The 23,308-nt window shown below is 40.5% G+C and overlaps 1 protein-coding gene across 2 annotated transcripts; it reads left to right on the forward strand.

The window, feature by feature from the left end:
* Positions 1 to 335: 335 nt before the first annotated feature.
* Positions 336 to 21,784, forward strand: LOC116313290 (centromere protein F-like). 2 transcript variants are annotated; one of them, XM_039611749.1, is made up of 38 exons: positions 336 to 474; positions 1,418 to 1,587; positions 1,729 to 1,854; positions 2,214 to 2,284; positions 2,385 to 2,521; positions 2,832 to 2,923; positions 3,004 to 3,277; positions 3,380 to 3,582; positions 3,670 to 3,795; positions 3,900 to 4,028; positions 4,374 to 4,496; positions 4,611 to 4,746; positions 4,844 to 4,973; positions 5,065 to 5,344; positions 5,568 to 5,774; positions 6,175 to 6,383; positions 6,876 to 7,005; positions 7,504 to 7,782; positions 7,910 to 8,497; positions 8,647 to 8,820; positions 8,937 to 9,841; positions 11,601 to 11,797; positions 11,893 to 12,019; positions 12,108 to 12,246; positions 12,423 to 12,534; positions 12,732 to 12,985; positions 13,064 to 13,172; positions 13,336 to 13,541; positions 13,811 to 14,029; positions 14,371 to 14,514; positions 14,661 to 14,850; positions 14,953 to 15,050; positions 15,138 to 15,179; positions 15,319 to 16,446; positions 17,993 to 18,122; positions 18,631 to 19,335; positions 19,545 to 19,654; positions 20,953 to 21,784. In XM_039611749.1, the coding sequence occupies exons 2-38, from the start codon at positions 1,426 to 1,428 to the stop codon at positions 21,073 to 21,075; spliced, it is 8,514 nt and encodes a 2,837-aa protein (XP_039467683.1). In that variant the 5' UTR covers positions 336 to 474; positions 1,418 to 1,425; the 3' UTR covers positions 21,076 to 21,784. The 2 variants fall into 2 exon arrangements, with proteins under 2 accessions (XP_039467683.1, XP_039467682.1); XM_039611748.1 differs by having other exon boundaries at positions 356 to 474; positions 1,414 to 1,587.
* Positions 21,785 to 23,308: the final 1,524 nt, after the last annotated feature.

The raw sequence follows: 23,308 nt of genomic DNA on the forward strand, positions 1-23,308 counted from the left end.
AACTGCTTTCTATCACTTGTAAAATATATCTAAGGTTGGAAAATGATTATTTCAAACTGAATCTGAGGAACAGGTCCATGCATTCATCTCAAGCAGGTTACACTACTGTAACACTTTATTTGCAGCATAATCAGAATCATCAGTAGGACGACTTCATTTTGTTCAGAATGCAGCAAATTTCTACACAGAAGTAAAAACAAAAAAAAGACCCCGCAGTGTTTCATGCTAAGAGGCGCATTTCAGACACGAGTGGGACGTGCGCTTAGCGAGTACTTATAAACTCCTACCACTTGGTGTCGCTGTGGACACAAAGAGTACCGAACCAATCCGCGTTCGTGGTGCAGCTGACGACATAACAGATAGCCAATGGACATGGAGCTTCGCGGCTTGCTGTTTCCTCTGTTGAATTTTGAATTTTTCAACGAGAGCGACCCAAACAGTAGGAGAATTTGATAAAGGAGCATCGCGCCCAAAGTAAGTGCAGCCAGCCTGAGTCGTTACTGCTATGTGGTTTATTTCAACTTCGAGTTAACTGTCTAATATACTATACTGTTTAATATAGAATATTCACTAATCTTTAGCCCCTGTCTGGGTAATTTACGATTTAAATAAATATATATAAATAAAATATATATATCGATGTCATATTTGCTGAGAGCATGCTCTTCAGAAAGCTAACGTTAAACAGAAACTGTAAGCTATATTTTGGTCATCCAGCTTTTAAATAAATTGGCTTCAAATACGTGTTTTGTGGTTGTATTCAGTAATTTAATTGGGGATCATTTACTACGTTAACTCGGTAAAGTAGCTTCTAGCTAATCTTTAATATTAAACTAAAACCTGCTCAGGTCAGATGATGGGCTGTAATTTTCTTTCCATCGGTATAACTATTAATACTCATTTCTTGTTATAAAATCTGAGGTTAACTATATGTAGTTATAGCTACACTTAGTTGCGTTTAATGATCTGTAAATAAACTGTCAGGGTTGATAGAAGACACAGCTTTGAAGGGACATTGGCCTCATGTGAACTGTCTGTTCACACCGAAGACAAAAACGTTTCATAATGTCTGCATAACAAAGCATGGTGTGAATTTCTGTGGCACTACCAATGTTTAAAATGGACATTTAGCCTTTTTCGTGTCTAAACTGATGCTTTTTTTTTTTCCTCTGTATATTGCTATTATTGTTATATGTACCGAAGGAAGATAAATATTAATTAGGAAACATATGTTGCCTGTTTTGACATAACTGATCATTGGCTGCCAGTAAATATTATTATTTGCTTATAGGTCAGTCAGCTAGGCCAGTATCAGTCCTTGATTCCCTAAAAATGTTTTTAAATTTTGAAGTAGATATATTTATCAGCTTGTCATCACCTCATTACTTTTATATAAATGGATGTATGTTTTAGTAAGGTTAAACCATGAGCTGGGCGGTGGAGGAGTGGAAGGATGGACTTCCGGGGAAAGCCCTGCAGAAGATCCAGGAGATGGAAGTCCAGCTGGATAAACTGAAGAAGGAGAAGACACAAAAGCAGTTTCAGCTGGACTCCTTAGAAGCTGCACTCCAAAAACAAAAGCAAAAGGTCAACATTTATCACAAGTGCTTGAAGAAATGTGTTTTTTGAGAAATAAACTGACACATCTATCTGAACAGATACCCAATCAAAACATTTTAAATAAGCTTGATAAATACTTCTCCTACTCATATGAGTTTATTTCTCCAGGTGGACAGTGAACGTACAGAGACGTCTGCTTTGAAGAGAGAAAACCAGTCTTTAGTAGAGTCATGCGACTCTCTAGAGAAAGCTCGGCAAAAGGTTGTACATGATCTTGGAGTCAAAGAACAGCAGGTCAGTTTCTGATGAGAGGAAGAAGCATTTGATCATTGCAGGATAAACCTAGTTTCAGGTCTAGATTAACATGTATTCAATAATAAAGCAGAAAGGTGTTAGTTAATAGCCACTGTTCATCACATGTAATTACAGACGCTCATATTAAAGTGTGTTTTCCTGTTAGTGTGTCCCGCCCTTTCTATTTGTGTGCAAGTTAGATCTGAAGAGAAAACTTCAAACAACTTATGTTACAGAGGAATTGTTTATTTTTCAAATTGGGAGTACACATTTGCCTAAATACTACTCAAGTTACAAGCTCTACAAGCCTGATATCCAACTTGTGTTTTTGTCTAACTGAATTGTCTTCCTAAACGTAGGTGAGCTACCTGGAAGGTCAGCTTAACTCCTGCAGAAAAACCATTGAACGACTCGAACAGGAGCTCAAGAAGTGAGTTCAGTTATGCGTCTCTCTCTTTGCTGTTGTATGACTCAGAGTGATAAATTCAGTGATTTGTCAAGACCTTGATGAGCACCTTATATCTGCTCAGGCACAAAAATGAACTGGATCGTTCCCAGCCTGCTGGCTCTTCCTCACTGTCATCATCCTCCTGTGAGCTGCAGACCTACGCCACTCCACAGAAGAGTTTTCAGACACCAGCATCGATCCCAGCCTACAGACAGCATGGTATTAAAATGTGTTTTTATCTGCAGGGAGTCTGCAATTCATTCTGTTCTTATTTATTTATTTATTTACAAGCAAGTAAACATCTGATTTACAGACTTATCTTTTCTCACTTTTCTTTTAATATACATTTCTGTGATCATGTGTAGGCTTATCACAGTTATTTCTAGAGTGTCTCTGTCTCTAAAAATGTATATAGAATCACTTTTTGCATTCAGACTTCATTTTTTGTAAGCTCCATCTGTTAAGGATTGACTGTTTTCCAAATGACTGAATAAGTTTACTTTGGATTTGAATTGTGTGTCTTCTATAGATAATAGACTAGAGGAGCTGCAGGAGAAATACAACCAAGAGGTAGAAGAAAGAAAAAGACTGGAAAGTGAACTCAAAGTCTTGCAGGTCAAAGTAAGTGCTATAAATAAATGTATTATTATAATTATGAGCATTTATTTCTTAGTAGTTTTAATATTTCTCATCTTCTCTAGCTGTTGAATCAGTCTTCAGTCAGTGTAAGCCACAAGGACATTGCTGCCCGACAAGCCGGGTCTTCCATTTTCCCATGGCAACAGCAGGATTCTGCCCATCGCCGCCAGTCTCAGGACATAATGGAAACACCTCTAAAGAGGCGAGGGACATCCCTTTGGGACGCCCATGAGGAGACGCCAATCAAACCCAGCCAGCGGATGAGCTCTTCCAGAGCAGCACCGAGTCCCAGTGGATCCTCTCAACAGATGGAGCAACTAAAGACTTTGAACCAAGGTATTTTGTTATAAAGTGTTTTATAATTAGTATGTTGGGTAGGGTTCAGCATTTAGTAACTTTTGCTTTACACTTCTTCTTCTTTTTTTGTTCCTTTAACAGAGCTGCGTGGGCGTGTGTCAGAACTAGAGAGGAACTTAGCCAATCAGGAGAAGGAAATTCGTAACCAAGCGTCCAAACTGCAGGAACTTCAAACGCAGCTGAACCAGACCCGCAAAGACCTCAGCGAGCAGGGCAGAGACCTAGCCAAGACCAAACATGAGCTGAGTCAGGCCACAGACCGACACCAGCAGATCGAGTCCAAGGTGGGCGACAATATTTTATTCTGCTTAGCAGTAAAGAGCACAAGTTAATCACTAGCAGAGTTGTCTAATGTTTTGAGTTGTTTTTAGTGTTCATCGCTTGAGCAGAAACTAAAACAAGTCACTGAGGAGATGAGTTGTCAGAGGCACAATGCTGAAAGCTGCAGACGGGCACTGGAGCAGAAACTAAAGGACCAAGAGAGAGACAGTCAGAAGGTACAACAGTGGGAAATATTTTAGTCTTTTAAGATTTTTATTAATAATGAAGTTTTTAGAATTTGGTTTATGAATTGTGTTTGTACCTGTTATATTTTGTATAGGAACTTGCCCAGCTGCAGAGTTCCCATCATGCTTTGGATCAACAGCTAAACCAGACCAGAACCAAGCTGACCCAAGAGATCCAACAGGCCAAAAAAGACCACAACATACTGCAGGCGGACATGGAGAAGGTAGATTTGTAACATCGCACCAGCACATTTGATAAAAGATTAAAGCATTTCTACTTGGTAATTTTGTTGGACGAGACCTAATTAAAATCTTTTTATAAGCGTGAATCGTGTAAAATTAGTACTCACTGACTTTGTGAATATCGTGCATTTGATGAACTTCTGAAGAAGCAACTTTAATTCAATTTAAAGTTTTTAACAAAAAGAGATGTGTACTGAAATAAGCTCGCCACATCCTGAGTGTGTTTAGGCTTTCAGAGAGGAGCGAAAGCCACAACCCTAAAGGAGAAGTAGTTAATGTATCTTAATTGCGTTGACCTTAATTTGTATCACACTGCTCCTTTTTAGATGTGCTTCCAGAAGAAGCAGATGGAGAAGGAGATGGAGGAGCAGAAACAGAAGCTGCTGAGGTCAGAACAAAGCCTTCAGGCCTGCCAGACCAAAGAGCAGGACCTCCGCAAGAAAATGGAGGTGGGCTGAAAATGTGTTTGCTGTAATTGTGAATTTGCAGTTCTGCTTTTAATGCACTTCTGATCATTGTAGCCTGTGGATTCATGTTATCCACTCATTTCTTCATCCCTCCAGGAGCTGCAGAAAGAGAAGAACAGTATGACCGTCCAGTTGGACCAGAGCAACAGGCGCCTCTCTCAGCTGGAAGAAGAGAAGAAGAGTTCAGACCAGAGCCTCAAACGTACCCAGGGACTGCTAGATGATCTCAAAGGTAAATTCGTTTTAGGAATGTCAGAAGTAGCGGTTAGTCTTGAGAATTAATCTGAGGTTATTTTAATCTTAAACTGATTTGTCTTTTGGGTCTTTAGCTAAATCTGAAGGGCAGGTGGAGGAGCTGAAGAAACTTCAGTGTAAACTGGAGCAGCAGACTCAGACTTCAGCACGTGAACAGGAAAACTTCAAGAAAACACTTTCTGATGCAGAGACCAGAAATGACAGGTAATCATAATTTCATTTTCATAATCAGCATTGTGGAGTAGGAATAATAAATTGTGTTATTAATCACTGTAAATATTTAATTTCACTGTAGATCTCAGAATGAACTCCAGAAGCAGAAACAAGAGTCAGAGAGGCTGAGCAACAGGGTGACGGTGCTAGAGAAGGAGAGCCAAGAGTTGAAATCCAACCTCTCTGCGAGTCAGAATGAATGTAAGGAACTGAAACGAGAACATCAAGCTCTGCTGGACTGGAAGAATGAGAAGGAGACCTTAATTAATGAAACTGAAGCAGTACAAAAGGAGCTCACAGACAAAATTACCAGCTTGGAGAGCAGTCTGGGCTCACTGAACGAGGCTAATGATGAACTTCAGGTAAGGAGCAGTGGTTTCTAGACTCTTGTTTAAACTGAAAAGTAGAAAATTTGATTGCCTAGTGTCAGAATTATGTTTTTTGCTGATATTCTGATTAATAGCTTTAATTACCTTTTAGTTAGTGTCAAGAATAACCACAGTACAAAATCTAAGCAGCAACAGTAGCAGCAGCCTTTAAGTAGATTATTCCTCACCCTGAATACATTTTCTTTCATTACTGCAGAAGAAGCTCACATGTGTAGAGGGAGAAAAGGCCAGTCTGTCTGCTCACATTGATTCCCTGAAGGGAGAACTCCTCAACAAGTGCACAGATCTGGAGGAGAAGGCGCATCAGTACAAGGAGCTTCAGTCTCAGTTCTCTGAGGCTGGACAGAAACACGCTAAAGACTTGGAGAACATAGGAGTGCAGGTGGCTCAGCTTGAAGCACAGGTGACTTATAGTTATTTATTTTTTTATAGTCTTTAAAATATTCCTTTGAATTTCATTAGCAACCATTATTGGAATAAATCATGGACAAACATCCGACCACTAATGAAAGCTGCTTCTTAGGCCCCATTTTTACGAGAAATGTTCTATAAGAAAGTGAAATTTTGAATGTGGTAAAACAAAAATATAGCGTATCTCCCTCTCTTTTGTAATTCACTGATGTGCTATGCATTGCCGAGTTGCACCGTACTTCATTAATATTTTCGTTCTGGTAACAACACAGCAAACCCATAAAGTTTTTTTTAATATATAAAAGAGTATATAAACTAGTAAAATCCACTGTCAGCACTTGCTGAATCTCTCTTTCTTAATATGATTTCATTTTTTTAAATAACTTAACTAGGTCAAAGATCTGGAGTTGCGTTTGCAGAAGGAAATCACTCGAGCTGAACTCGCTGAGAGGATGAACACTGACCTGCAGGATGAGCACAAGGCAACCTGTGATCTGGTCAGCTCCAAAGAGCAGCTGGTAGAGCTGGGAAGGGCTGAGATCAGCCAGCTGAGGGAAAGCCTTGCTCAGACAATTGCACAGCAGGAGGAGCAAAATGCCAGGTGGGAGTTTTTCGTACAATATTGTTAAAAACTATTCTAATTGAAATAAGGTAGAGCTATGGAATGACACATTCTGTCCTGTCCTAGTTTTGGTATAAGATGGAAGAAAACACTGAGAAAGAGAGCAATGTACGTCATGGCATATTAACTTTCCAACACTGTTTTTAGAAGCAAGTTGCATGAAGACATGAAAACACAGTTTGACTCATATTTTCCATCTGCTCAGCTGTGATATGTACCATGCTACATGTGCTCAGAGTGCAAAACACTGAGTCAGAACTGCTTTTCTGGACAAGCTGTGTTGACACCATCTACCTGCATATTTTTCAGCATTATGTCCTGAATCAACAACATATGAATGTTGTTTATATCAGTTTATATCAGAGATCATTAACGCCCATTCCATATGGAATGTCCAGTAACTGCTGATAATATCAGCTGAGCTTTGGTTTTAATGTCTATCCTCTGTCTTTGATTTGTAATTTCACTTAGGTTGGCAGAGGAGAAGGCAGCCCTCCTAAAGCAGTGTGAAGAAAGTGTTTCAGCAAAGGCTGAGGAGACTGAGCACATCAAGCTGCAGTTAGAGGAGGCCCAGCAGGAGCTGCTGCTCACCAAAAACCAGGTCTACTTTACTTAAACTGCAGTGGAAGCTTTTTTTAAGAGACTTCTATTTATTCTCAAACTGTTACTTCAATAAGTGAATAAAGTTGGGAAACTGAAAAATGTGGGAGAATTAAACAGGAAAATAAGACTTCTCTAGAGTAAAATCTAATTTACTGACCTGTGCTAGTCTGCCTTTGGTTGCTTTTTGGGTTATTTTTATCTTGTCACTTTGGAAAGGACACTTTGCCATATCAACAGGCCTGAACTCAAACCACCATCCAACTGGTGTCTGTATTCACTGTATGGACAGGAAGTAGTTGCATGAAATCCAGTTATGAGGCTTTAGGTGATGCTATGATATATTTCTGCATATATTAAGATATTAAGCAGTTTTTGCTTTCCTACATCTAGTAGTACATTTAATCACAATAAAAACAACTGTTTGCTGAGCATTTGGTGTAATTGTGTTGTTACTGCTTTTTTAAATCAATTGTCCTCCTCTTCTTCTTCCTCTTAGATCAGTTCCTTAGAGCAGTTGCTGAAGGTCCAGGAGCAACTGGGAGCAGAGCTGCAGAAACAAATTAAGGCAATGACAGAGCGGGAAGAGGAACAAACTCGGATGTACGAGAAAAAATCAGAAGAACTCAAACAATTAGAAATGGACCTCAGTGATCAGAGAAAACAAACAGAGGAGAAGGAGAAGCAGCTCAGAGAAGCTGAAGTTCAGATATCATCTGTGGAGAAACAAAAAGCCGAGCTGGAAAATGCAATTCAAGATTTGAAGAAAGAAGCAGAGGTAAAATCTAAAAATCTTTGCTTTGTTTTCTGGTTAGTTATGGATATTTTAATTATGTTTATATTTAATTTATTTACTTGCCTATTTTTTCTTACCAAATATAAATGAAACCTTCTTTTTAATTAAGATCATTCAGCACAGTCAGACAGAGAAGATCAACAGCCTCCTGGAGCAGATTTCATCCTTAGAAGAAAAGGTGGATGTGAACAAAGATGCAGCGGAGAAGCTTCCAGTCTTGAAGAATGAACTGGATGTAGCCACTCAGTCTAACGCTGACCTTAAAAAGTCACTAGAAGCTCTTGAGAAGAATCACTCCTCCACTATAGAAATGAAGTCTAACCTGGAGAGCACTCTGGCCGAGAAGATGAATCTTATCTCTGCTTTGGAGAATGAAGTAAAAGATCTCACAGAGAAGATGGGTAAAGAGTCAGAGCGTCACGCTTTGGAGATTGAAAACTTCCTCAAAAAAGAGAAGAGCCTTGACGAACAGCTCGAAGCCACAAAGAAATCAGTCAGTGCTGCTAAAGCAGAGTCGAGTTCACGTCGGGAGGAGATCCGGACCATGAAGGCGACTCTGTCTGCAGCGTCACGCGGCTTGGAAGAGAGAGACAACACCATAAAGGGTCTGAAGGAAAAGCTGAATAAAGCTGAGGCAGAACAGACCAAAACCTCAGAACTCCTGAAGGAGAAGGTAGACGCCATGAATAAAATCAAGGTTGGTTCCAAATGTGTTCCTGTTTATGTTCTTGTTTATTACATGTCTACAATATTCTTAGACACAAAGAAAGTGTACTGTTCAATAGTGTAGCAAATCTTTTACTTGCATGTTCTGAGTTATTAATTATCCCCCTCTAAACAATTAAGGTTCAGCTAGAGATGCTCCAGATGGACTTGGAGGACAACGAGACAGCCATGACCTCCTTTGACAGTCAGGTGGAGCAGCTTAAAGGAACTATAGAGTCACTGGAGGCCATGCTTGCTCAGAACCAGACCCAGATGTCTGAAATGGAGGCCTTGCTGGATGAAGGCAGAGCCCAGGTTGGATAATTGTTCTTATCAAAAGTGCTTCACTCACACACAGTGTTTGCTGCTTTGCTGCTGTCTGCTATCTTTGTCATCAGCATGCTTTCACTAATCAGCGGCTCTATTTTCAGGTCTCTGTCTTGGAAGCTCGCTTAGATGAGGTCCAGTCGCAGAACTCTCTCTTGGAGTCAAAGTATGTCACAGCTAAGGAGGAGTTATTTGAGAGAACCTGTGAAATAACTCGTCTGGAAGAGGAAGCTATCCGACGTCACGAACTGGAAGAGAGTGTTGTTACATTAGAGGCTAAACTCAGTCAGATGACACAAGACAACGAAAAGCTGGAGACAACTCTCAGGGAAACCATTCAGGACAAAGAGAGAAGTCTAAATCAGCTTCTCCAGGAGAAAAACAGCCTTGAGACCTCTATGAAACAGCTAATGAACGACAAAGAGCAAGTCGAAAGTGAAATGGTGCACGTAAATGCAGAAAAGAAACGGCTCGAAGTCACTGTAGACGCACTGTCTGAGGAGAACAAACAACTGCAGTCTAATATTGAACGGTTAACTGAGGAAAAGCAGCAAACAGAAGCCAAGATTAATGAAATAACTGCTCGGAAACATGAGGCTGAATCTGCCCTTAGTCAGCTCACTGAAGCAAAAGCCCAGGTAGATGATATCCTGAAAAAGACGAACGAAGAAAACGTTCAACTTGCAGAGAAACTACATGCATCAACATCTGAGAAAAATGACCTGGTTACTAACTTGAATCAAGTAGTAGAGGAAAAGGTTCAGCTGGAATTGAGCTATAATCAACTCTCTGAAGAAAACATCAAACTACAGTCTAGTGTGAACCAAATAACTGAGAAGAAGCTGCAGTTACAGGAACTCATAAAGGGGCATGGAGATGAGGTTGCTTCTCTCAGAGAGGAGAACGAGTGCATCCAGCACTCCCTGCTGACCTCAGAACAGGAGCGCCAGAGACTGAAAGAGCAGCTTGAGCTGATGGAGGAGAGGACTGAGGAGACGAATAAAGAGCAGTATGTTTATTTGGCTGTGTCTGCTTTGATGTTTGTATTAGCTTTTTAACTGTTTGCTCTGCGATCTACAGTCAGGTCCATAAATATTGGGACATTGACACAATTCTAACATTTTTGGCTCCATACACCACCACAATGGATTCCAAATGAAACGAACTAGATGTGCTTTAACTGTAGACTGTCAGCTTTTATTTGAGGGTATTTACATCCAAATCAGGTGAACGGTGTAGGAATTACAACAGTTTGCAAATGCGCCTCCCACTTATTAAGGGACCAAAAGTAATGGGACAATTGGCTTCTCAGCTGTTCCATGGCCAGGTGTGTGTTATTCCCTCATTACCCCAATTACAATGAGCAGAAAAAAGGTCCAGAGTTCATTTCAAGTGTGCTGTTTGCATTTGGAACCTGTTGCTGTCAACTGCCAAGATGAGATCCAAAGAGCTGTCACTATCAGTGAAGCAAGCCATCATTAGGCTGAAGAAACAAAACAAACCCATCAGAGAGATAGCAAAAACATTAGGCGTGGTCAAAACAACTGTTTGGAACATTCTCAAAAAGAAGGAACGCACCGGTAAACTCAGCAACACCAAAAGATCCGGAGGACCATGGAAAACAACTGTGGTGGATGACCGAAGAATCCTTTCCCTGGTGAAGAAAACACCCTTCACAACAGTTGGCCAGATCAAGAACACTCTCCAGGAGGTTGGTGTATGTGTGTCAAAGTCAACAATCAAGAGAAGACTCCACCAGTGTGAATACAGAGGGTTCACCACAAGATGTAAACCACTGGTGAGCCCCAAAAACAGGAAGGCCAGATCAGAGTTTGCCAAACGACATCTGAAAAAGCCTTCACAGTTCTGGAACAACATCCTATGGACAGACGAGACCAAGATCAACGTACCAGAGTGATGGGAAGAGAAGAGTATGGAGAAGGAAAGGAAGTGCTCATGATCCTAAGCATACCACCTCATCAGTGAAGCATGGTGCTGGAAGTGTCATGGCGTGGGCATGTATGGCTGCCAGTGGAACTGGTTCTCTTGTATTTCTTGATGATGTGACTGCTGACAAAAGCAGCACGATGAATTCTGAAGTGTTTCGGGCAATAATATCTGCTCATATTCAGCCAAACGCTTCAAAACTCTTTGGACGGCGCTTCACCGTGCAGATGGACAGCTACCCAAAGCATACTGCAAAAGCAACCAAAGAGTTTTTGAAGGGAAAGAAGTGGACTGTTTTGCAATGGCCAAGTCAATCACCTGACTTGAATCCGATTGAGCATGCATTTCACTTGCTGAATACAAAACTGAAGGGAAAATGCCCCAAGAATAAGCAGGAACTGAAGACGGTTGCATTAGAGGCCTGGCAGAGTATCACCAGGGATGAAACCCAGCGTCTGGTGATGTCTATTTGTTCCAGACTTCAGGCTCTGATTGACTGCAAAGGATTTGCATCCAAGTATTAAAAAATGAAAGTTTGATTTATGGTTCTTATTCTGTCCCATTACTTTTGGTCCCTTAAGAAGTGGGAGGCACATATGCAAACTGTTGTAATTCCTACACCATTCACCTGATTTGGATGTAAATACCCTCAAATAAAAGCTGACAGTCTGCAGTTAAAACACATCTCGTTCGTTTCATTTGGAATCCATTGTGGTGGTGTATGGAGCTAAAAATGTTAGAACTGTGTCGATGTTCCAATATTTATGGACCTGACTGTATATAATGGCTGAAATCACAGTGTGTTTTATTTTGTATCACAGGGCCGAGCGGTTTACAGCAGAGCAGGGTGAACTGCACCAGAAGCTGGCGGGCTTGCAGAAGGAGCTGAGTGTGTTTAAGCAACAGTATGAATCACTGCTGGAACAAGTGGGCCAGCAGCACAGCCTCATTCAGCAGCTGTCAGAATTTAAGAGCCCAGCAGACAGAAACAGCCACATGGAGGAGGCAGAAACTGATGGTGAGTGAGGAAAGGTTTTGTTTTTCCTTCATAAAAAACAGATTTCCACTTTCCTTGAGTACATATATTTATATTTATGTGTTTGGTTTACCCAGCTGAAGCAGCAGCGGAGAGTCAGGTAGAACCAGCAGGTAATTCAAGCCTCTGCACCAGTTCGGAGACCCTTCCAGTAGAGGAGGAACTTATGGTGTCTGAACCGACTGAATTTCCTGATGCTTTCAGGTGCAGTGAGTTTTATGCTGCCTTCTGTTTTGTGTTGACTGTTTGTATGCAATGAAAAACAAAGCTAACCTCCCGTCTGTCATGTTAGCGAGGCCAAGCTGGTCTTTAAGGTGGATGCCACCGAGCAGGAGGTGACGCAGGAACAGCCAGAGGAGGGCGGGGAGGCGTTTGTAGCAGATGTAGAGGAAACAAAGACGAATGAGGAGGAGCAGCTACTTCCTGAACAGGTTAAAACCAAGTTATTACAGTGACTTCAGTCACGGATGGTGCATCGTTAATCTTTGGCTGGAGATTTTTGTTAATATTTGTATAATTAGATTGTTTGGAAAATGTTAATTTCTTTGGGAATACACGAGTTTCATAATGGAGTGATGTTTTTGTTATTTTTATTTATTTTGTACAGGTTTCTGAAGAAAGCTCCAACTCCAGAGATGTTCTTGTAGATGAGCCTGTAATCTATGACGTGTCTCCACAACCTTCCTCCTTCAGTGAGAAAAGAGACATGAAATCGTGTGGTGAGTAAATCAAATGTCTGAAAACTGTTTTGTTTATTTATTATTTATTGTTTTGCATTGAGCTCATACTTCATTTAGATTTGTCCTTTTTTGAATGCATTTTTTGTTTGTTTATGGCATAAAATAATAAATGCTTATTTAGCTTAGGTTGAATATAAATATTCAAATAGCATTCAGACACATCTGTCCATCAACAGAGTCATCCCTGGTAAATGATGAACTCGAACGTTACAAGGAAATGATCAGAAAACAAGAAAATGAACTTGAGACTCTGCGCTCGGAGTTCGACCTGCTGAGCTCTGACCTGGAACTGAGAAAGGAGCTGACGTCTGAACTGGAAGTCCAGGTTCAAAACCTGGAGAAGAAAGTTCATGCTGCAGAGGAAGAAGCCCACAGTGCAGCCTGTCAGCTGAAAATTGCTTTGGATTCAAAGAAAAGGCTTTCTGATGAGGTAGGCTGAAGATTTGTCAAATAATGGAACCAGTTTTTTTGTGTTTCTTTTATGTTAATACCATGTGCTCATATTTAGCTGACCCAGCTGTCCGAGGAGAAGGAAACTTTAACTCTACAGCTACAAACCACTAAGTGCCAGCTGACTGATGTTATGGAGATGCTGGAAGGACTTGAGATGGCCAAAGGTATCTTTTTCCCTTGCATTATATTAGAAAAATCACCACAGCATTGCTTTTTCAGATTTTCAGTCTGTTTCTAAAACAAACTCTCAGGAGTAAAGATACTCCTGAGAGTTTCCATTTAAAGTCATACCATTAGGTTAAAGGTTGTTTTTGCTTGGTTCTTTAGGTGGATGGGATGAGAAGTTTCTTCAGCAAGAGAGCGAGCTTAAGAGGGTTCGCTCGGAGAAAGCTAACCTGGAACAGCACATCCTGGGAATGGAGTCTGAACTGGAGACTATGCAGGCTGAGGGGGCCAGACTGAAGGATGAGATGGAGACTCAGAGGAGGACTTTTTCAGGCATGGAGCAAAAGATAGAAACACTCATTACGGAGGTGAGCAAAGCCTACGAGCTAAAACAACACAATACTGTGTATTTAAAGGCCAAATTTATGTGAACCCCTTTAGGGACCAAAAAATAAAATAAAATAAAACTGGATTCGCTTTCAAATCCCTTTCAGTTTCCCCTTGTGCAGAAACGTAGACCAAAGCAGGGAACTACTGAGCTTTGGTCTATGTTCTGTTGCAAGCTTGTTGTCTTCTGTTGTTGTAAGCTTTCATCTTGCAGAATACCCAAAGGTACTTATAAATCTTATATCTGCAGACAACTCAGCTGAGATCTGAACTGGTGTCTTGCACCGAAGAGCGAGATGAGTTGAGCCAATCCTTGAGCCACTGGAGGGAGAAAGTTCACAGTCTGGAGAAAAATAATTGTGACACAAGAAACCTCATTTCCATCCTGGAGGATGACATCAGAGCAGGAAGGAAGGAGTATGAAGCCCTGCAAAGCAGCACAGACAAACTGAAGACAGAGAGGCAACAGGTACACATGGAAATTTCCACAAAAGGAGAGACTGGTTAGACGTGGTTACGCCCCAGGGCATAAAGCATCGACTTTTGACTTATATGGATGCAGCTAACAGTGACAAGACTTTTTTTTAGCCAGCTGAATCAGATCAAAGCAATGATCACCAACTCCTCTCCTGTAGTTTTGAATAGATTCTCAGGTCTGATTTATGATAGATCCTTATGAAATGTACGATAAGTTAAATTACTTTTCTTTTAAACAGATTATTTATGTTTAGGGGGGCGTTGTTTGTTTGTTTGTTTTGTTTTGTTTTGTTTTTTCCTACTAAAACTTCATCTATTTTCCTTCACATGAAGCTGGTGGAGCAGGTTAAAGAGCTTGAGCAGACAATCTCCCAGCACTGTGGAGAAAGAGAGGAGCTGATTGGCCATCTTAACCAGATTAAAGAGGACCACAGTTCCTCCAGTCAAAACACAGAGTCCATGGCTGGAAAGATAAAGGTGAGGAGGAAGTGTATTATGAAGTATGTCACTGTATGTGGGAAGTGATGAGAATGGGGCATGGTTCTTTTATGAAAGCTTCAAGGAGCCAAAGCATTTGGTCATAACTCCACTTGTTTTTTTCCCCCCCCTGATTCCCACCTCAGGCTTTAGAGGGAGAAGTGATTCGCCTTTCCCAGTCTTTAGAGTCATCTCTATTAGAGAAAGGAGAGATTGCCTCTCGCCTGAATTCCACCCAAGATGAGGTCCAGCAGATGAGAACTGGTATCGAAAAACTCCAAGTCCGCATTGAGTCGGATGAGAGGAAGAAAAAGAAGATGGGAGAGCTCCTTAAAGGTGACTCTTAACACTTTTGTTCCTGATGGAAAGAAAAGTGTAAATTATATAACCTCCAGAGTTTTGTTATGTTTTGGTCTAAATGTGACTGTATCCTTGCAGCCGCCCAGAGAAAGTCTGACTCACTGCAAGATCGTATTGATTCCCTGGAGCGAGAGAAGGAAGATGTAGAGCAAAGTTTAGAAGAAGCAGTGCTGCAGGTATTCAGTCTCACAAACATTCAAAAAGATAATGATTGTATCTTACTGATGCTGACTTGCATCCGATTCTGCTGCGCTCTCCCGCAGACGGAAACGGCTAAAGCTGAGCTGGAGGAGGAAAGGAGAATGGTAACCTTGTATTAAGCCCTTTTCCCTCTATCTGTGATGATTTTCTCTTCTAATTATAAAATGTGACTGCAATCCAAACAGACTGTTAATCTGCTTCTCCTGCCTTTGTCTTTCTTGCTTCATTTATTCTGGCGCTCAGGTGGAGGAAGAGAAAAAAGAGCTTAGTGCAAAAATCTCAGAGCTCTCTACCACGCTGGAAAATTTGAGATCTGAGAAAGAACACATGGAGAGACAGCTGGAAATAAAAAACAGAGAAATCGAGGAACTGAAGGCAGCTAAGGAGGAGCTGGAGAGAGGACTGGAGAAGGCAGAGGCAGAAAGAAAGGAGGAAGAGGAAAGACAGAAGTGCAGATTAGAAGAACTGGAGAAAGAGATGAAAGGGGAAGCAGAGAGACAGATTAGAGTGTTGGATGACCTTCAAGCACAGCTGGAAGCCTCTCGGCAAAGAGAAATTTCACTTGAACAAAAGAGCACTGAAGAGGAAGCAGAGAAAGAGAGGATGCAGGCTCTCCTGGTGCAGTTAGAGGAGGAGAAAAAACATCTGCTGAATTCACTACAGGAGTCACAGACAGAAGCAGAGAGGCTCCGCACTCATGGAGAGGAGTGGGAGACAGAAAGAAACAGCCTGAGGACCCAAACTGAAGCTCTGGAAGAAGAAATAGAAGAGCTTAAAACACTCATAAAAGCTACTGAGGACAAGATGGAGGTTTTAGAAAAAGAGAAGGAGGAGGACAGAGATCAGAAGCAGGCCTTGGAAAGATCCGTCTCTTCTCTTATAGCAGAGAAAGAACAGATCGAGGGAGAAAATGGACGATTTCTACAGGAAAAAGAAGAACTGCGCACAGCTCTTTTATCATTAGAACAAGAGAGAGATAAGCTGCGCTCCTCTCTGTTATCTGTAGAAGAAGAAAAGGAGAGATTAGATCAGGAGAGAAGTGCGTTAGCCAGCGAGAGAGAAGAGCTTCAGTCGAGTCTCTCCGTGTTAGATAAAGAGAAGCACGACTTGCAGCAAAAGCTCTCTTTCTTAAATCAAGAGAAGGCGAGAGAGGAGGAGGAAAAACAAAAGATAGAAGCTGAAAAACAGGAACTGCAGTCTTCTGTGTCTTTGATGGAAGAAGAGAAAAAGAACCTGTCTTCAGCTCTGCTTTCACTGGAACAAGAGAAGGAGAAACTCGCAGAAGAGCACGAGCATCTTAAGACAGCAGTGAGCTCTATGGAGAAGGAGCTGGAAACACACAAAGTGTCCGTCTCACAACTCAGTGAACAGGTATACGGAGAGAAATACACAGATTTATTTAGGTCACAATAAAATGGAAGAAAAAAGGGCTGGTAGTACTCACTCTATGTTCCTTGTTTAGAGGTTGAAACACTCTAAAATTAGGGGTGGGGCTCGATTAAAAACATTAATCTAATTAATTAGAGGCTTTGTAATTAATCACATTTAATCACACAAGAAAATTTGCCCCAAAGCGCAAATGTTATTGTAATTTTAAAGGGTTTTAATGGGAAACAGAATAAATAATAGACATGGACATGAATATTGTAAACTCAAGCTCTTAATTTATGGGGGGAAAAGCATTTAAACTGCATTTCACTGCAAAACTGAGAAAAAAAAAATATCCCTGGCCAAAATTTAGCAGACTTAAAAATGAAGTGTTATTTTAAGTACATTTTTAAAATGGTATTGTCTTTAAATAATAATATTAATTTCAACATAAAGTGCAGTTTCCCTTCTTAACAAAATAGCACAGAAACATAAAAGCTTATTTGAACAGCTTTACCTTTAAACTCTGAGTAACCTTAGACAAAATTATTTTGTACATTAGGCTAAAACAGTGTGATCATCCTCCAACATTTTAGTGCAAAAAATTACAAATTTATTGGACTCACAATATGCTTATTTACTGTCCGTCCCTTTCAGCCAGTTACTTAGACAAACTAGCCTGTTCACATTTTCAGAGCTCAAGGCAGCTCTCTTTTTTGTTACTATGTTAACTGCAAGTGAGAATAGTCTCTCACATGGGACAGAAGTGGCAGGACTAATCAAATACGTGCAGGCCAGGACAGACAGCTGTGGGTGGGTCCCTGCTCGACTGGACCACCACTGCAGCGGGCAGTCTGTCTCGCTGATGGTGGATTCTGCTCTGTACAAACTCAGGGCTTCCTTATCTGAATCTGTAACACATTTTCTATCTCCCTATCTTTTACCACTGATAGCGGTCTACAGTCCAGAGCAATCCATTTTGCGAGAGAATTTGTATGTTTGTCCGATGTTGACTTACTAATTTTGGCCATAAAGCCAGTCATTTCATCAAGTTTGGGCTGCCAACACCTTTTGTTGGTACTCGAACTGGTAGCACTAACAGCTCCCACAGCAACTTCTTTTGCATTAAGATGGTACCATAAGGTTGAAGTGCTTCGGTGGTATGCAAACTTCTTTTTGCACAGTTTGCACAAAACCACGCTTTTATCAAGGCCTCCGTCGGGTAGTCTTTTGAAATGAAATTTGCCTCAAATCAATCCTAGCAATGCACTTTCTTCTGATTCTTCCATTTTTGTAGCTGTGTGTATCAGTGTAACTGGTATACCAGGAAATTGTGCAATTAATTGCAATTAACGTGTTAAATTCCCACCCCTATCTAAAATACAACTCTCTGTCCAGACAGGTTTGCAATCACTCAGCAGACGTCATTTTTTTAAATCTAAAATATCCAGTATTGTATAAAAAAGATGAGCCGAAAATGTATGGAACTGACATTTGTATGATAACACTGCATATGCATTCTTCGCATTAATCTCTCCGTCCCCTCCAGGTCTCAGAGTTAACATCGCGTGCAGCTCGTCTGACTAAAGACAAAGACTCTGCCCTGAGCAAGATGAGTCTTTGGATGAAGACCTGCAAACAGCTGGAGCAGGAGAAGGAAATGATGTTAAACGGCTCAGGTGTGCATCCATTTAACATATTTACCTTTGTGTTTTCTGTTATGTGTTCAGCCTTTTATAATCAGATAAAGGTTAAAGTTGTCTTTCCATTGATCAAACCCTTACAGTTAAATACAGTTTTAGATTTTATTATAGCAGTCCTTTTTATTCCTGTTTAATGGCTTGAATTTAACTCTACACTTTTTGCCTCATCTGTTTTGTGTGTATATGCAGATGAGTCAATGTCTCGAGGTGATGGATTGTTTCTTAAGTGTATGACCTATGAAACTCGGGCTGTTTGAATCTGTTTTTAAGTCTGTCGTTGGTAGGCTGTAGTTCAAAGGTGTAATTATCTGTGCTAGTGACAGCCTTTTTTTGCTTGTATTAACTTAAATGCCAACAAGTTTTAAAGCTTCTTTTAATATTTGTTAAGGTTATCACAATGAAGATTTCACTTTCATGTTATTTTCTTTTCTGACAATTTCCATGAAGTGTTTTGTTTTGAATACAGTGTACATTTATGTTTCAGGGGCAGGGAAGAGCAGTGAGGAGGGGCAGACTGAGCTGACCCAGCTGAGGAAGGAGGCAGAGAAACTAAAGAAAGAAGTGGAAGACCTGAAGTCAGCCTTGGAGCAGAAGATGTCGGAGGCTGAAGAAAGACTGATGGAGTCTCAAGAAAAAGACCAAGAGGTGAACAAACTTAGCGCTGCACTTGATGGAAAGAGAAAGGAATTAGAGGAGACGGTTAAAGAGCTGGAGGAGATGAAGACTGATTTGGAAGAAGTGAACAAACTTCTGGAGGAGAAAAGCAAAGAGGCAGATGAGAGCATGGAGAAATACTGCAGCCTGATGCTTGAGGTTCACAAACTGGAAAAGACCAACGAGGCACTGAAAACCCGACTGGAGCTGATTGGTGCTAGCCAAAATGCTAATGACGGCCACTCCAGCAGCACCGAAGGCCGCCAGCGTTCAGGGAGGAAGTCTTCCACCAGACATCAGGAATTAAAAATCGACGACAATACCGAAAATATGGCTCCTTCGACTACTCAGAGATCTCCCCCGGGCTCAGGGAAACGAGGTCACCGTGAAATCAGCAGTCGAGACGGCGCTCAGGAGGCCCTACACAATGTGACAAAGAGGATTAAAGCCAACGCCATGACAACACCCAAATCAAGACCTGAACAGGAAGATGAAGAGTTCAGACCAGAGGGACTTCCTGAGTTGGTACAGAGAGGTTAGTGCCCGTCTGCTCTGCTTTGTTACAGAGATCCCACAGGTTTATCCTTATATTTAAATACACCACCATCAGTTTGTGTGCATGTGTGTGTCTCTTTCAGTTAGCTGAGTAAGCACAGGTGCAGTTACACAAAAGAAACAAAAATCAATATTCATGCATACATTTATTCTCTGTGCAGTGAAATAAAATCATTATTTGTTCCTTAGGGTTTGCTGATATTCCTCTGGGGGAGGCCAGTCCTTTCATCATCAGGAGAACCACAGTGAGGCGCTGCAGCCCTCGACTGGCTGCCAAACAAACTGCATCTGATGGCAAGGTGAGTAATGCAGGAATTTATCTATGTTTTTTTACAGACGCAGCGCGGTGCTCTGTTTTTGCTACTTGTTTCCTTTAGCTAGTTTCACAAGCCATACTCTCAATGGGCGAAGTTGAATAATGTGATAAATCATGTGAAAAGTGTTCGGCACTGCAGCTTATTATCTGTGAGGAGCTGTAAGAACCTCTAGTTGTCGGACATCAGCCGAACTTTTAGGTTCAGTGTGGATGTCACAGTTAATAAAGAACAAAATGTAATGATGGACTTTTAAAAAAAGCTAATTTAAACTTGGTGTATCATTTCTACTGACATCATTGGCATCCAAGAAAGTGGACAGGGAGGTCAGAGTGGGAGAAACAAGAATCTTCCACCAAGGGTCACTATGTGTATAATTTAGGTTGCAGTGGCCCCTAATATGTCCACAGAATGTCCGGCCCCCCTCGTCCCCTACAAGTTGTTGTCACGTTAGGTCAGTGAAGCAGCAGGAGTTTAAAAGACTGTAGAGATTTCAGGTCAAATTGTTAAAAACAAAAGGATTTCCTCTGCTTTACTGAACCTCTGCTGTACACCACAGTATCAGAGTAACTGAAGTGTGACTCGAGGGTCATACCATATGAAATCAACTGAATCTGAATTAAGTTCCCACCCTTAATATATTTGGTATGTTTAATGAGGCCATGTCAAATTTTACCTTTAGTTATAGCCCCTTGAAGGATTGGGATGACATTTGGTGCTTTTTTTATTCAGATAATTTTTTTTTCCAGTACTTTCGGCTCATAACTGAAAAACATTTTCAAGCTCTTTTAAAAAATGGAACCAAATCAATTTTACACCCATTCAAAGAGTAACCATTTGAAAACACATTTTCATTATAGCACAATTTCTACTATAACCACTGTTATATCTGTTAGTATCGTGGGCAATATCATAGTTTTAAACAAATCTGCACCTGTTTTATGTCAGCGACACAGTAATAGAAGCATGCATTGTAATAAGTCAGAACTTCTAAAAAGTGCTTTTGCGGTTAAAAGTACTTCTCCATATGGTGATGCCACCATTGGGATAGGTGGCTGCTCAAAATAAGTTATAACATATAAAAGTCTCCTTTACGTTTTGATCCCTGTGCCTTCTAACTTTGATTCCTTCTCTGTCAATAATTTTCAGTCTAATCACTTTTAACACACAAATGGGAGGCACTCGCTTGTTTTTCATGGAATCGTCCTGCAGCATAAATCCTACTTTCTGATTCACTTATTCACTCTTTCATCTGTTATCTACTTTTTTTTTTTCCCCCTCAGGGTTTGGGGCCCATACCTCTGCAGAGTCCCTCTGCTGCTATGGCAACAGACACTGCCAACAAGACACCAGAAAAACAACTAAGAGAACAAACACAGCAAGGAGACAACTGTCACGTTCAGTAGATCAGCCTGGACTTGCACGCACACAGCCTTCCACTTAGAAACACACACATGTACGTCACAAAATGTTAACGATCCATGTTTGTAAAGGTACACGGATCTTTAAAGACACGCTTATTTTAAAAGTATACTCCTTCCTAAAATGCACTTTTCTTTTTGGGTTTGCGGGGCTGTGAGTCGCATTTGCTGGGAAATGTTTTTCTGCCAGAACTTTATAACATTAAATTACCCTCTAGGTGTTGTTCTCTTCAGGTTGCTCAAGAAAACAAAGCACTAACTCCAGTAAGGTGTCGAGGCAGTTTAATATGTACACATGCACTGATTGTCTTTGTAGAAATGTTTATTCCTGTCATATCTTCTTCCCTTTTTTATCTTCCTAACAGTTTTCTCGTAGAACCTACTTATTTTCTTTTGTACTGTTCTTTATGGTTGTAGATAAATATTGTTTTATGTCTGTTATTATTCTAAATGCTACATCTATAGTAAATGCATATGTTTCATTGATCTGTCTTGTAAAAAGCTGAATGCCAGTGGCAGCTAAGATTTTCTAGATTTTCTATTACAAAATTAGAACAAATATGAAAACAGGTTTTTGACTCCTTTTCTTGCTTAATAATCTTTGTTTCTGTTTTTTAGACTTAGGTCTTATTGACCAGTGTAAATAGTTAGTAATGCATAATGGCTTTTTTATTAAATCATTTTTACTGCTTGACTTGTGTGATCTCATGAATGTTGCAGCAGTTTTTCGATCAGTTAAGGGTAACATGACCAGAGTACACACAATACACTGTGCTACCACAGGGTGGGGAACCTGAACCAGTCACAATGTAGGTCTGCAGGATTGTGAAGAATACCAGTCAGTGCAGGATGCCCCCTCACATAAAAAAATAAAATAAAATTTAGAATTCACCAAAGACAAAAAATATATATATTTTTTAAAATAAGGAACATCAAATAAAACAACCTGTATGAACAAAAATAAACAAAAGTAAGCAAACGGGTGTACCAACCATTTAACATATACAGGATTACAGAGGTTCAAACAAATTCGGGTCACCTTGAAAAAATGTTTCCATTTATCCCAAATCCTATCAAATGTGTCATATTGAAATCTGTTAGAGAATGAAATGTTTTCTATTTTAAACAACCCATACACAGCCTCATGCCAGTCATTTAGTGATGGAATTTTAACACTTAGCCATTTCTTAGTGATAGTCTTTCGGGCAGCCAGAATCAAAATGCCATATAACAGCTTGGTCACTTTATCCACGTTTACTGAGTATAAATATCCAAACAATAGTTCATCCCAGTTAAAGGGAAGTTGCATACTGAGAATAGTCTGTAACAGAGTGAATCGAAACCCAAAAGGTGTTTATCAATGGACAGGACCAAAACAAGTGGGGGTGCTTTACTCCTTGGGCCCCACAGTTTCTCCAGCAGCTGGAGGAGTTAGAATTATGTTTACTTATGTTGTGCAGGTGTAATAAAAAACATACAAAGACTATTCCAGCCAAAACATTTCCATATATTAGAGTTAGAGATTCTCCACTGAGAAGCACATTGCTGATACCAAGTGTCATTTGAGATTACCATATTTGTTTCTCTTTCCCATTTTTGTTTAATGTAGATTGTATTCAAATTCTTAGCCTCTTGTAGACCCTTGTACAGTCTAGAAATCACTTTGAGACCAGGATCCTCATGGTATGCCTTCAGGGGCGTAATTTCGAGGGGGGTTAGGGGGGTTATGACCCCCCAATAATCAGACTCAACCAATATAACCCCCCAATAAAATTATGAATTAAGAAGTTTGGCAATGATCACGATATCGTGGCTTCTACGGCGTCTGCAGTGTTCAGGTGACTTCTGATTTCAGCCACAAATATACCGAATACTATTTACCAGGGTAGAATTGGATCATGACCAGCCAAAGTGTGCTGCAAATTTAGACCACAGACAGTACAGAAGATGGACATAGCTTCCAGTTCTGAAAAATTAACCATACAGGGGAGTGCTTTAAACCTGCTTTCCTTTTTTAATGGCCATCAGTGGGTGATAGTTATGATTGGAAGAAGTCTTCTGGGGAACAAACCTTCTGCCAGTCAGCTCTGTGAAATTTGGTCATTCTGTGTTTCACAAAGGATTATGCATGTAGTTTCACAGCCTAAACCTCTCCTTTATTATCGCATTGATTTCATAACACCAAGACAACAATTGCAAAAATGTTCAGGAATTTTTG

This window comes from Oreochromis aureus, linkage group 1 (genome assembly GCF_013358895.1).
Source record: "Oreochromis aureus strain Israel breed Guangdong linkage group 1, ZZ_aureus, whole genome shotgun sequence".
In the NCBI taxonomy this organism is placed as follows: domain Eukaryota; kingdom Metazoa; phylum Chordata; class Actinopteri; order Cichliformes; family Cichlidae; genus Oreochromis; species Oreochromis aureus.

Bases quoted from the DNA above. Each gene is read 5' to 3' on its own strand.
- LOC116313290 (XM_039611749.1), top strand. From the start codon at position 1,426: ATGAGCTGGGCGGTGGAGGAGTGGAAGGATGGACTTCCGGGGAAAGCC. The intron at 3,278-3,379 runs GTATTTTGTTAT...TTCCTTTAACAG, and splicing joins ACTAAAGACTTTGAACCAAG to AGCTGCGTGGGCGTGTGTCA. The intron at 6,384-6,875 runs GTGGGAGTTTTT...AATTTCACTTAG, and splicing joins CAGGAGGAGCAAAATGCCAG to GTTGGCAGAGGAGAAGGCAG.